The sequence below is a fragment of the Hemitrygon akajei genome, chromosome 13 (genome assembly GCF_048418815.1).
Source record: "Hemitrygon akajei chromosome 13, sHemAka1.3, whole genome shotgun sequence".
In the NCBI taxonomy this organism is placed as follows: domain Eukaryota; kingdom Metazoa; phylum Chordata; class Chondrichthyes; order Myliobatiformes; family Dasyatidae; genus Hemitrygon; species Hemitrygon akajei.
Window position 1 is genome coordinate 17,650,448 of NC_133136.1, and position 14,285 is coordinate 17,664,732.

The 14,285-nt window shown below is 42.5% G+C and overlaps 1 protein-coding gene across 2 annotated transcripts in view; it reads right to left on the reverse strand.

The window, feature by feature from the left end:
- The window catches only part of ube2r2 (ubiquitin-conjugating enzyme E2R 2), a 101,410-nt gene that overhangs the window by 5,409 nt on the left and 81,716 nt on the right, over window positions 1-14,285 (reverse strand). For both annotated transcript variants that reach the window (XM_073064214.1, XM_073064215.1), the window contains one exon: window positions 8,334-8,431. In XM_073064214.1, the coding sequence (XP_072920315.1) occupies window positions 8,334-8,431 (98 nt within the window). The remainder of the gene's footprint in view (window positions 1-8,333; window positions 8,432-14,285) is intronic.

Genomic DNA, 14,285 nt, shown 5'->3' on the forward strand with positions numbered 1-14,285 from the left:
ATAAGGGATCTGACAGGATTTGCTATGCTGGATACAGAGAGGGTATTTACATTGGCTGGGGAGGTCCAGAGTCATGGGGTCACTGTCTCAGAATATATTCAGGAATAAGGAGAAATTGCTTCATGCAGAAAGTGCACAGTTTGTGAGAGTGGCACAGCAGGTAGAGACATGGGTACAATCCTGATCTTCACTGCTGTGTGGAATTTGTTAAGTTCACTGTGACTGTGTGAGTTTCCTCTCCAAACGTCAAAGATGTGGGCTGGTAAGTTTATTTACCACTGTAATTTTCCCCTAGAAAGTAGGTAAGTGCTAGAATCTGAGGGAGCTATTGAAAATGTGGGGATTTTTTTTTTAAGGGGTATTAATGTAGGGTTAAACTAATATGACAGGGCAATGGGAACTGCAGTGACAGGGATGAGGATAGGGCATTTAGTATAGAAGTGGATGCAATGTGTAGTGAGACTGTGAGGAAGGGTAGGCAGATGATCAGACAAAATTGCAGTCAGTGGGATGAGTTGCAGTGTAACATGGGGACAAACTCAAAAACGGTGACGAATAGAGGACTGAAGATGTTGTACTTGAATAACAGGTACTTGAATAGCAGTACAGGTGGCCCGTTTTTCAAATGTTCTCTTTACGACACCTCACTGTTATGAAAGAACTACATTAGTTACCGGTTTTTGCTAACAGAAGGTATTTTCACTGTTACGAGAAAAGGCAGCTCCTTCCCCGGAACTGCATTCTAGCCGCCATTGCTTAAACATGTGCCTGTGAGCATCTGTGCTTTATGTCAATTTATTTTGTACATCTGTTAGCAAGATTAGTTCTAAGGTATCAGAAAAGCCCAAGAGTGTTACACTTAGTGTAAAACTAGACATTCAACGTTTCGATCGTGGTGAATGAAGTAAGGACATTGTCCGTGTGTTGAACCGTTCGCACTATTTATACGCAGAGACTAAGACTCTTGAAAGCTGCCGATGTTACTGTTGGTTCTGCTCGTAGCAAAGTGGACTCTCTTAGTCGGCATCCAATAATGGATAAAATGGAAAGTCTACTGCTTGAGTGGATTGATGGGTGTACAAAGTGTGGTGTTCCGTTAAGTTATACTTAAGGAGAAATCAGTCAGTCTTTTTAATAAGCTGAAACAGAAAGCACTGGACGATGGTGATGGAAGTGTTGCGAAAGTGGAATTTAAAGGTAGTCATGGGTGGTTTGATCAGTTTCTGAGGCAAGGGCAGCTTTGTAGCTTAACGTTTACTGGAGTGAGTGCTTCGGCTGATACTGAAGCTGCTGAAAAGTTCTGAACAAGACATTTATTTCGATAGAAGAAAAGCAGGCTAAGGGACACAAGGAATCGAAGGCCAGGTTTACCCTAATGCCTATGTTTAACGCCACTGGTGATGCTGTCCTTAAGCCTCTACTAGTGTACTATTCAAAAAATCTGAGGGCACTTAAAGGCTTTGATAAGAAAACACTTCCCGTTGTGTTCCGTACACCCCAACCTCCCAACGATTCACACACCATCATCAGTTTTCTCGCTGTCTTCCTGATTCCGGTAAGTGAAATTACATTGTACGTACATTATTTCTACTTTATATAGGCTGTGTATTTTTATGTGGTATTTGGTATGATTTGTTATTTGGTACAGGACTGCTTCCGCTATGCTAGTAGCACTAAGTAGTGAGATTTTCGCTACGCTAGACAGCGCTGCAATGATTGCAGAAAAGTATTTCTACTTTATATAGGCTGTGTATTTATCATATCATTCCTGCTTTTACTATATGTTACTGTTATTTTAGGTTTTATGTGTTATTTGGCATGATTTCGTAGGTTATTTTTGGGGTCTGAAAACGCTCACAAATTTTTCCTATATTAATAAATGGTAATTGCTTCTTTGCTTTATGACATTTCGGTTTACAAATGGTTTCATAGGAACACTCTATCTTCGGATAGCGGGGGAAACCTGTATACAGAACAAGGGAGATGATCTTGTGGTGCAGTTAGATTGGCAGGTATGATGTTGTGGCCATCACTGAGTTGTGGTTGAAAGAATCATAGTTAGGAGCTTAACATCCAAGGACACACATTGTATCAAAAGGACAAACATGTAGGTAGGCACAGGTAACAAGGGACTGGAAGATGTAGACTCCTTATGGGTAGAGTTAAGAAACTGCAAAGGGTAAAAAGATGCTAAAGGAGTTACCTACATAACTCTGAACATGGCCAGGACGTGGGCTACAAATTACAAGACAGAAAATGCATGTCAAAAGGGCAATGTTAAAATAGTCATGGGGAGGTTTCAATATGCAGGGAGATTGGCAAAATCAGGTTGATGCTGGATCCCAAGAAAGAGAATTTGCAGAATGCTTATGAGATGGCTTTTTAGAGCAGCTTGTAGTTGAGCCTACTAGGAGAATGGCAATTCTGGATTGGGTGTTACATAACAACGCAGATTTGATTAGGGAGCTTAAGATACAGGAACTCTTGGTGGTCATATAAAGAATAAATTTACCCTGCAGTTTGAAAAGCAGAAACTAAAGTCAGATATATCAGTATTACAATGGAGTAAAGGGAATTATAGAAGCATGAGAGAGGAGCTGGCCAAAGTTGACTAAAAGGGGACACTAGTGTTCTAAAGGCAGGATGATACAACTATGGCTGCAAGGGAAGCCGACGACAATATTAAAGCAAAAAAGACAAAAATAAGCAAAAATTAGTGGGAAATTAGAGGATTGAGAAGCTTTTAAAAACCAATGGAAGGCAACTAAAAAAGACATATGGAGAGAGAAGAAAAAATATGAAGGCAAGCTAGACAAAGAGGATACCAGAAGATTTTTTAGATACATAAAGTGTATAAGAGAGATGATAGTAGATACAAGACTGCTGGAAAACAATGCGAGAGAGGCAGTAATGAGGGACAAAGAAAGGGGAGACAAATTAAATAAGTATTTTGCATCAGTCTTCACTGTGGAACACTAGCAGTATGCCAGAGGTTCGAGAGTGTCAGGGGTAGAAGTGAGTGCAGTTGCCATTACTAGGGAGAAGTTTCTTGAGAAGCAGAAAAGTCTGAAGATAGATAAATCACCTGAACCAGATGGTGTATATCCCAGAGTTCTGAAAGAGGTGGCTGTAGAGATTGTGGAGGCATTAGTAATGATCTTTCAAGAATCACTACATTCTGGAATGGTTCTGGAGGACTGGAAAATTGCAAATGTCACTCCACTCTTTCAGAAGGAAGGGAAACACAAGAAAGGAAATTATTGGCTAGTTATCCTGACTTTAGTGGTTGGAAGATGTTAGAGTCCAGTATTAAGAATGTAGTTTTGGGGGTACTTGGAGGTGCATGATAAATTAGGCCAACATTGGCATGGTTTCCTTATGGGGAAATCTTGCCTGATAAATCCGCTGGAATTCTTTCAGGGAATAACAGGCAAGATAAACAAAGGAGAGTCAGTGGATGTTGTTTACTTAAATTTCAGAAGGCCTTTAACAAGGTGCCACACATAAGGCTTTTTAACAAGGGCCCATACTTTACAGCAAAGATGCTAGCATGGATAGCAGATTGGCAGGAGGCAAAAAGTTGGAATAAAGGGGGCTTATTCTGGTTTGCTTCTGGTGTTCCGCAGGGCTCAGTGTTGGGACTGTTTCTTTTTACATTATGTATCAATGAATTGGATGACAGAATTGATAGTTTTCAGGCAAAGTTTGTGGATGATATGAAGATAGGTTGAGGGGTAGGTGGTGTTGAGGAAGCAGGGAGACTGCAGAGGGACAGACAGAGAAATAGTCGAAGTGGCAGATGGAATAGTGTTGGGAAGTGTATAGTCATGCACTTTCAAAAGTGTAGGCTTTATTTTGAATAGGGAGAGAATTCGAAAATCCAAGAAGCAAAGGGCCTTGCAAGTTTTCAAACAAGAGAAAATTTGCAGATGCTGGAAATCCAAGCAAGGCACACACAAAATGCTGGAGGAACTCAGTAGGCCAGGCAGCATCTGTGGAAAAAAAGTCGACGTTTCAGGCAGAGACCCTTCAGCAGGGTTGGAGGAAAAAGTCCTCATGCAGGATTCTCTAAAGATTAATTTGGTTAATTTGCAGGTGGCAAGAAGGGCAAATGCAATGTCAGCATTCATTTCGAGGCCTAGAATATAAAAGCAAGGATATAATGTTGAGACTTTATACGGCACTGGTGAGGCCTCACTTGTAATATTGAGAGTCAGAGAGTACAGCACAGAAACAGCCCCTTTGGCCCATCTAGTTCATGGCAAACCATTTAAACTGCCTATTCACATTGACTTGCATTGGGTCCACAGCTCTCCATAAACCCTACCATCTATGTACCTATCCAAACTTCTCTTAATCAGTGAAATTCAGCTCTTATGAACCACTTGAGCAGGCATTCATTCTAAACTCTCACGACCTCTGAGTGAAGATGTTTCCCCTCCTGTTTCCCTTAAAAAAAGTGCCTGTTATCAAAGAAAAGATATGCTGACATTGGAGAGGATTCAGAGGAGATTTATGATTCTGGGAATGAAATGGTTATCATATGAAGAGCATTTGATGGCTCTGGGCCTATACTTGCTAGAATTTAGAAGAATTGGGGAGGTGGGGTGAAATCTCACTGAAACCTATCAAATGTTGAAAGGTCTTGATAGAGTGATGTGGAGAGGATGTTTCCTATAGCAGGGGAGTCCAGGAGTAGAGAACACAGCCTCATAATAGAGGGATGTTTATTTAGCCAGACGGTGGTGAAATTCATTGCCACGGTCACTGGGTGTACTTAAGGCATAGGTTGATAGGTTCTTGATTAGTCAGGGCATGAAACGTTATGGTGAGAAGGCAGGAGAATGGGGTTGACAGGAAAAATGGATCAGCCATAATGAAAAGGCAGAGCAGACAAAGGGCCGAATGGCCTAATCCTGCTCCTATGTTTAATGATCTTATTGGCGGGGATGGGTGACAGTCAGTGCCAACCTGAAGGGTTGAATCGCGGTTTCTGTCATCTATCTCCATGATTCTATGATTCGAAAGGCAATGGATAGATTTGAGGAGAGGATGTGTAGATCCCAGACACAAGACATAGCGAGGACTACAGGAAAAATGCCAGAACAAAGAGGATTAGCTATGATCACATTGAATGGGGAGCAGACTCGAAGGGTGCACTTCTGCTTCTGTTTTCCTGTTTCCTGGTGTCTCAGAGTGTGCAGGGTGCATATGTGTGCATAACATAGATGTTATGTCATTGCTCCACCCCAGGCTGAACTGTTGCAATGCTTACTGATGGAAAATGCACAGAGATCACTGGTATCACATGAACTTAATCTAATAATCCAATACTAAGCATGAAAGGAAAGATTAGGGCTAGTGCAATCAAGATTTGACTATTTGATAAAGGTTATCTACTGAATATCTTCTCCAGCCCTGAGAAGATAACTTTACAAGTGCCAAGTCATATTCCTTAAGGAAGTCTATATTCTAGATTTAATTATGTTTTCATACTTTATCATGTTCCAATTTTTATTTTGCTTTGTACACAATGGTTGCTGCAAACAGTATCACCATTTTTAAAACACTTTTACTGCCCATGTTCTTCAGTAGGATTCTTCAATCCAATCAGTTGAAGAGATTATAGTGCTGTTTCTTCACCCAGGATCTTTTGTCAAGGTTGATGTGCTGAATTAGATACCCAATTATGAACTTCCACTGATATGTCCTCTGTTTTTAAAGCTCACAATGGTTTGGGACCAGAGTCCATCACAGAATCGCTTTTGTTTTAAAATCCTGCCTGACTCTCAGGTCTTCTTCCACCAGTCTCTTAAATTCAAACAATCTCCCTCAAAAGATAACTGGCAGATCAGCTTTTTTGAACTATGCTCCAAAATTGGAATTTAACACCTAAAACTACAAGGAAAGGGACCGGATGAGATATACCCCAGTTTACTCTGGGAGGCGAGGAAGGAGATTGCTGAGCCTCTGGCAATGATCTTTGCATCATCAATGGGGATGGGTGAGGTTCCAGAGGATTGGAGGGTTGCGGATGTTGTTTCTTTATTCAAGAAAGGGAGTAGAGATAGCCCAGGAAATTATAGAACAGTGAGTCTTACTTCAGTGGTTGGTAAGTTGATGGAGAAGATCCTGAGAGGCAGGATTTATGAACATTTAGAGAGGTTAAATATGATTGGGAATAGTCAGCATGGCTTTGTCAAGGGCAGGTCATGCCTTACGAGCCTGATTGAATTCTTTGAGGATGTGACTAAACATATTGATGAAGGAAGAGTGGTAGATGTAGTGTATATGGATTTCAGCAAGGCATTTGATAAGGTACCCCATGCAAGTCTTATTGAGAAAGTAAGGAAGCATGGGAACCAAGGGGACATCGCTTTGTGGATGCAGAACTGGCTTGCCCATAGAAGGTAAAGAGTGGTTGTAGACGGGTCATATTCTGCATGGAGGTCGGTCACCAGTGGAGTGCCTCAGGGATCTGCTCTGGGACCCTTCCTCTTCGTGATTTTTATAAATGACCTGGATGAGGAAGTGGAGGGATGGGTTAGCAAGCTTGCTGATGACACAAAGGTTGGAGGCGTTGTGGATAGTGTGGAGGGCTGTCAGAGGTTACAGCGGGACATTGATAGGATACAAAACTGGGCTGAGAAGTGGCAGATAGAGTTCAACCCAGATAAGTGTGAAGTGACACACACAAAATGCTGGTGGAACGCAGCATCTATAGGTAGAAGCGCTGTTGACATTTCGGGCCGAGACCCTTCGTCAGGACTAACTGAAAGGAAAAATAGTAAGAGATTTGAAAGTAGCAGGGGGAGGGGAAAATGTGAAATGATGGAAGTCCGGAGGTGGTGAGATGAAGCTGAGAGCTGGAAAGGTGATTGGCAAAAGGGACACAGAGCTAGAGAAGGGAAAGGATCATGGGACGGGAGGCCGAGGGAGAAAGAAAGGGGGAGGGGAGCACTAGAGGGAGATGGAGAACAGGCAGTGATGGGCAGAAAGAGAGAAAAAAGAGGAGGGGGGAAAAAGCTAAATATATCAGGGATGGGGTAAGAAGAGGAGAAGGGGCATTAACGGAAGTTAGAGAAGTCAATGTTCATGCCATCAGGTTGGAGGCTACCCAGCCAGTATATAAGGTGTTGTTATTCCAACCAGAGTGTGGCTTCATCTTGACAGTAGAGGAGGCCATGGATAGATATATCAGAATGGGAATGAGATGTGGAATTAAAATGTGTGGCCACTGGGAGATCCTGCTTTCTCTGGCAGACAGAGCGTAGGTGTTCAGTGAAACGGTCTCCCAGTCTGCATCCGGTCTCACCAATATATAAAAGGCCGCACCGGACGCAGTATACCACACCAGCCGATTCACAGGTGAAGTGTCGCCTCACCTGGAAGTGTGAAGTGGTTCATTTTGGTAGGTCAACTATAATGGCAGAATATAGTATTAATGGTAAGACTCTTGGCAGTGTGGAGGATCAGAGGGATCTTGGGGTCCGAGTCCATAGGACACTCAAAGCAGCTGAACAGGTTGACTCTGTGGTTAAGAAGGCGTACGGTGTATTGACCTTCATCAATCATGGAATTGAATTTAGGAGCCGAGAGGTAATATTGAGCTATATAGGACCCTGGTCAGAATCCACTTGGAGTACTGTGCTCAGTTCTGGTCGCCTCACTACAGGAAGGATCTGGAAGCAATAGAAAGGGTGCAGAGGAGATTTACAAGGATGTTGCCTGGATTGGGGAGCATGCCTTATGAGAATAGGTTGAGTGAACTCGGCCTTTTCTCCTTGGAGCGACAGAGGATGAAAGGTGACCTGACAGAGGTATATAAGATGATGAGAGGCATTGATCGTGTGGATAGTCAGAGGCTTTTTCCCCAGGGCTGACATGGTTGCCACAAGAGGACACAGGTTTAAGGTGCTGGGGAGTAGGTACAGAGGAGATGTCAGGGGTAAGTTTTTTACTCAGTGAGTGGTGAGTGTGTGGAATGGGCTGCTGGCAACGGTGGTGGAAGCAGATATGATAGGGACTTTAAAGAGACTGTTGGATAGGTACATGGAGCTTACAAAAATAGAGGGCTATAGGTAAGCCTAGTAATTTCTAAGGTAGGGACATGTTCGGCACAACATTGAAAACTATGAAAACAGACTCTGTTGACGGTTTTAAACACCAGCTCAAAACTATTTATTTAATCTTGCATTTTGACTAACATTTTTGTCTTTTATTCTCACAATTGCACTTCATTCCATTGGAAAACCACTGAACTACATCGTGTGTATGAAACACTAACACTAACCTAATGAACGGTAAGTTCCTAGCAATCGAGTGAAACATACCTCACGTTTTGAGTTGGATTCCACCTTTCAGAAGGGAGTTCACCACTCTGGGGATCATCTATGGGTGGGTGGAGGATTGAAATGCAAACATCTCCATTCTAAAAGCAGAAGAATTTCTGGTCACAGTAGCACTTCAAACAACAATACAAGTCTGAGCATTTCAGCTTTGGAGTGGATATGTTGTTTTTATCATTTCCATTTATTAACTCAATGACTTGTTAGAATTTTGGCACCCTTTACTTCCTTCAAAATTAAATTTCAAGATCAAGACATTACAACAAATTCAGATATCTTAGATTCACAGTTTCTGCTCAGACTAGACAAATAATAACCTCTAATTCATAAAGTGGTTACAGCACAGGAAGTCATTATTCAGCCCATCACAACTTACCTGAACAGTACAGCATAGCAAAAGGCTATTCAGGCCACAATGTTGTGATAAACCAAATAAACTAGAAATCTAACAACTAACTAAATTAATTCCTTATGCCTACATAATATCCATATCCTTTCATTTTCCTCACATTCATCTGCCTATCTAAATGGCTCTTACATATCCTTATTGTGTCTGCCTCTGCCCTCATCCCAGGCACCCACCACTCTCTGTGTGAAAACCTGCCTCTCACATCTCCTTGAAGATTATCATGCTCACATTTAAAGGAGGGCAGAGCTTAGGATGATGGTGCCTAACAAGGAATCCTTTGCTTGCATCTTCAGAAACAGCTCTATTTCTATCTTTAATATCTCTTCTTCACCTTTTCAGGTTTTTTTTTGGAAGACCCCGTCCTGGAGTTACACGCTGACTTCGGTACTTTGCGGGAATGGGACCTGCTCTCAGGGCCTCACGACTGGCCGCTTTTTGATATGCCAAGCACGCGGCCTGAAAGACTAGTGTGCCTTCAGGGTGGCAGATTTTTGTGGCTCAAGAGGCGGGTGGATTTGAGGTCGGTGCCGCCGCAGAAAACTGGTGTGTCGTGGGAGTACATGGAAGATCGAAAGCAGCAAACTGGCTGCTGGCTGTGTGCCCAGAGATCCGAGATCATTGGGCACAGAACTCGGAAAAAGCAACACAACAGACTTTTAATACCATCAATCGCCGAGTTACTTTGTTATGTCTTCCCTCTTGCTGTGAAACTGGGACACCTCTTTTTCACTTATTAGGGAGAGAGAGCGCCTGTGGTATGTTGAATTACCAGGTGAACAAGTAGTCTTTGGGGCACTGCAAGTGAGTGTCCTTACTGATACTTTGCTGAATGCTTGAGTGCTCAGTGGAGGGTGCAGAATCTTTTTTGCTGGTGGGTGGGGGGGGGGGGGTCGTCGCTTTGCTACTGCTTATGTGTGGGGGGGGGGAGCTTCGTGGTTCTAACATTTAATTGTCATTCATTCTTTGGAGCACTCCTCTGTTTTCATGGATGTTTGCAAAGAAGAATTTCAGGATGTATATTGTATCCATTTCTCTGACATTAAATGTACCTATTGAAACCTAAAGCATCCCCTCTGGTATTAGGCATTTCAACCCTGAGAAAAAGATACTGTCTGCTTTATCAACTATATGCCTCTTATAATCTTATAAACCTCTATCATATGACCCCTCAACCTCCACAGCTCCTGAGAAGACAGTACTAATCTTAACAAACCGTCCTCCCTGGCCCCTTCCCAAAGACTTGCGAATTCTTCCTTGCCATTTATTTAACTCCTTGAAGTCACATGGAATTCAGCTTTGCCACATCTGAAGGCAGTTCTGAACATATGCTGCATAAAAAAAACTTTTCCTTATGTCACTTTTAGTTTCCTTTTCCCATTAAATTTTACAGAGACGCCACAGCAGGCAACTGGTTACTGTGATGCTACTACAGCTCGGGGTGTTAAGAGTTCTCCCGATAACCGCATCAGCTTCTCCTGGTGCTCTAGTTTTATCCCACAGCCTAAAGACATACTGGTTAGTAGGTTAATCATTGTAAATTTTCCTGTGATTAGACTAGGAGTTAAATAGCTGGGTTTTTGAGTGACATAGCTTGTTAGGCTGGAAGGGCCTGTTCCGTGCTATCTCTAAATAAATAAAAATGCCTGTGACCTCCACCTAAGGGAATTATCTCCCGACTTACACACCTTAAATCTCCCCTCAGCTTTTTCATCCCCTTCCCTGATGCAATTTTTCCTCCAGATTCTAAGGTCCTGATGATTATTCTTTCATTCACTTGCTGCAGAATAAATGAGTTAAACCTTCAAGTCCTGAATGCTACAATCTACCTGGAAGGATGATGAGGTGCTGTTGCTCAAACTATAAAGCGTAGCAAGTGAGCGCACTGGAGAATGGAAGTGGCAGGGAACAAGCTCGATTTCAGCTGCCCCAATCTGCATTTGGTTTCTCTAATGCGGAGGTGATCATATTGTGAACACTGAATAGATCACAGGATACACAGGATCAGAAATGCAACTGATGTACATTTGTGTCATTTGTGTTAATGGCCAACACACCCAAGGATGTGCTCGGGGCAGCACGCAAGAGTCAGCACACATTCCGGCACCAACATTGTATGCTCACGGTGCCCGAAAAGACAGCACAAATCAGAACAGAACACAGCAAGCGACAAAACAACAGCATAACAAGCTCCTTTCCTCCCTCTCTCCCACCCACACAAGGAGGATCTGCATTTTAACTTACTCCTCAATGTGAATCCTTAGTGGGTGTGGAATATCTTAGTGAAGTTTCAAAGGTTACAGGCATATCCTCCCTGCCCTTCTCAACATTCTGAAGGGATTGCTCCTTCGCAACTCCTTATTCTGTCTTCCATCACCAACAAACATCACTCTCTCCACCCATTTTGATAATATGTTCTCCTCTACATTGGAAAAACCTACAGTACATGATTGTATTGTGGAACACATGATTGAGTCCATGTGGCAACACTAATCTTCTAAGTGCTTGCCCCTTTAATGCCCCATTCTCATTTCCTCTGAGACCTCCCTGTATGTCACCTCCTCCTCTGTTACTATGAGGCCCAGTGGAAGCCTGAGGAACAGAATTACTTCTTCTTTCTGGCCATATGGCAGCCTTCCTGACTACAGCTTCAGGCAATTGCCTTTTTTGGTGCGTGTTGGAACAGGCCAGCACTGTTGTAGGCCGTTCATCTACACTGACCCAGTTATTACTCATAAGACCATAAGATACAGGAGCAGAAATATGCCATTCGGCCCACTGAGTCTGTCCCGCCATTCAATCATGGCTGATCCAATTCTTCCAGTCATCCCAACTCCCCTGCCTTCTCCCCATAACCCTTTCATACCCTGGCTAATCACGAACCTATTTATCTCTGCTTTAATGCACCTAATGACTTGGCCTCCACAGCCACTTGTGGCAACAAATTCCACAGATTTACCACCCTCTGACTAAAGTAATTTCTCCGTATCTCTGTTCTAAATGGATATCCTTCAATCCTGAAGTCATGCCCTCTTGTCCTAGACTCCCCTACCATGGGAAATAGTTTTGCCGTATCTAATCTGTTCAGGCATTTTAATATTCAGAATGTTTCTATGAGATCCCCCCTAATTCTCCTGAAGTCCAGGGAATACAGCCCAAGAGCTGCCAGATGTTCCTCATACAGTAACTCTTTCATTCCTGAAATCATTTTTGTGAATCTTCTCTGAACCCTCTCCAATGTCAGTATATCCTTTCTAAAATAAGGAGCCCAAAACTGCACATAATACTCCAAATGTGATCTCACGAGTACCTTTAGAGCCTCAACATCACATCCCTGCTCTTATATTCTATACCTCTGGAAATGAATGCCAACATTGCATTCTCCTTCTTCAGCACCGACTCAACCTGGAGGTTAACCTTAAGGGTATCCTGCACAAGCACTCCCAAGTCCCGTTGCATCTCTGCATTTTGAATTCTCTCCCTAAATAATAGTTTTTATTTCTTCCACCAAAATACATGACATACACTTTCCAACATTGTATTTCATTTGCCACTTCTTTACCCATTCTCCTAAACTATCTAAGTCTCTCTGCAGGCTCTCTGTTTGTTCAACACTACCCACTCCTCCACCCATCTTTGTATCATCAGCAAATTTAACCACAAATCCATTAATCCCATATTCCAAATCATTGACATACATCATAAAAAGCAGCAGTCCCAACAGTGACCGCTGGTAACCAGTAGCCAGCCAGAATAGGATCCCTTTATTCTCACTCTCTGCTTTCTGCCCACCAACCAATGCTCCACCCACGCTAGTAACTTCCCTGTAATTCCATGGGCTCTTATCTTGCTAAGCAAACTCCTGTACAGCACCTTGTCAAAGACGTTCTGAGCATCCAAGTACACCACATCCATTGAATCTCCTTTGACTACCCTGCTTGTAATTTCCTCAAAAAATTGCAGTAGGTTAGTCAGGCAGGAATTTCCTTTCAGGAAACCATGCTGACTTTGGCCTATCACGTCATGTGCCTCCAGGTACTCCGTAATCTCATCTCTAACTATTGATTCCAACAACTTCCCAACCACTGATGTCAGGCTAACGGGTCTATAGTTTCCTTTCTGCTGCCTCCCACTCTTCTTAAGTAGCAGAGTAACATTTGCAATTTTCCAGTCATCTGATACAATGCCAGAATCCATCGGTTCTTGAAAGATCATTGTTAATGCCTCTGCAATCTCTCCAGCTACCTCCTTCAGAACCCGAGGGTGCATTTCATCAGGTCCAGGAAATTTATCCACCCTCAGACCTTTAAGATTCCTAAGCATCTTCTTGGTCATAATTTTCACTGCACAAACTTCAATTCCCTGACACTCTTTAATGTCCGGTATACTACAGATGTCTTCCAGTGTGAAGACTGATGCAAAATATGCATTCAGTTCCTCTGCCATCTCTGCAATTCCATTACAATATCTCCAGTATCATTTTCTATTGGTCTTTAAATACTTAAAAAAGCTTTTAGTATCTTTGATATTAGTCACCAGCTTCCTTTCATAATCCATCTTTTCCTTCTTAGTTTCCTTCTGCAAGTTTTTAAAAGCTTCCCAATCCTCTATCTTCCCACGAGCTTTCGCTTCATTGTATGCCCCTCTCTTTTGCTTTTACTTTGGCTCTGACTTCACTTGTCAGATATGGTAATATCCTTCTTCCTTTCAAAAATTTCTTATTTGGAATATATCTATCTTGCACTTCCCTCATTTTCCACAGGAACTCCAGCCATTTCTGCTCTGCTGTCCTTCCTGCCAGTGTCTCTTTCCAGTCAGGCTTGGCCAGTTCTTCTCTCATGCTATTGTAATTTCCTTTATTCCACTGAAATACTGACACATTGGAATTTAGTTTCTCCTTCTCAAATTTCAAAGTGAACGCGATCATATTGTGACTACTGTTTCCTAAGGGTTCCTTAACCTTCAGCTCTCTTATCACCTCCAGATCATTGCACAACACACAATCCAGCACAGCTGATCCCCTAGTGGGCTTAACAGCAAGCTGTTCTAAAAAACCATCCCTTAGACATTCTACAAATTCTCTCTCTTGGGGTCCAGTAATGTCCTGCGTTTCCCAATCCACTTTCATGTTAAAATCCCCAACAATTATCATAACATTGCCCTTCTGACATGCCTCTTCTACCTCCTGCTGTAATTTGTAATCCACATCCTGGCTGCTGTTTGGAGGCCTGTATACAACTGCCATTAGGGTCCTTTTACCCTTGCCATTTCTTAACTCAACCCATAGAGACTCTACACCTTCTGATCCTATGTCATCCCTTTCTAATGATTTAATATTATTTCTTATACAAAGGGCCACACCATCCCCTCTGCCTACTAATCTATCTTTCTAATACACCGTATATCCTTGGACATTCAGCTCCCAATGGCAGCTATCCTTTAGCCAAATTTCAGAGATGGTCACAACCTCTTACTTACTCATAGAAGAACATAGAACATTACAGCACAATACAGGCTCTTCAGCCTACAAT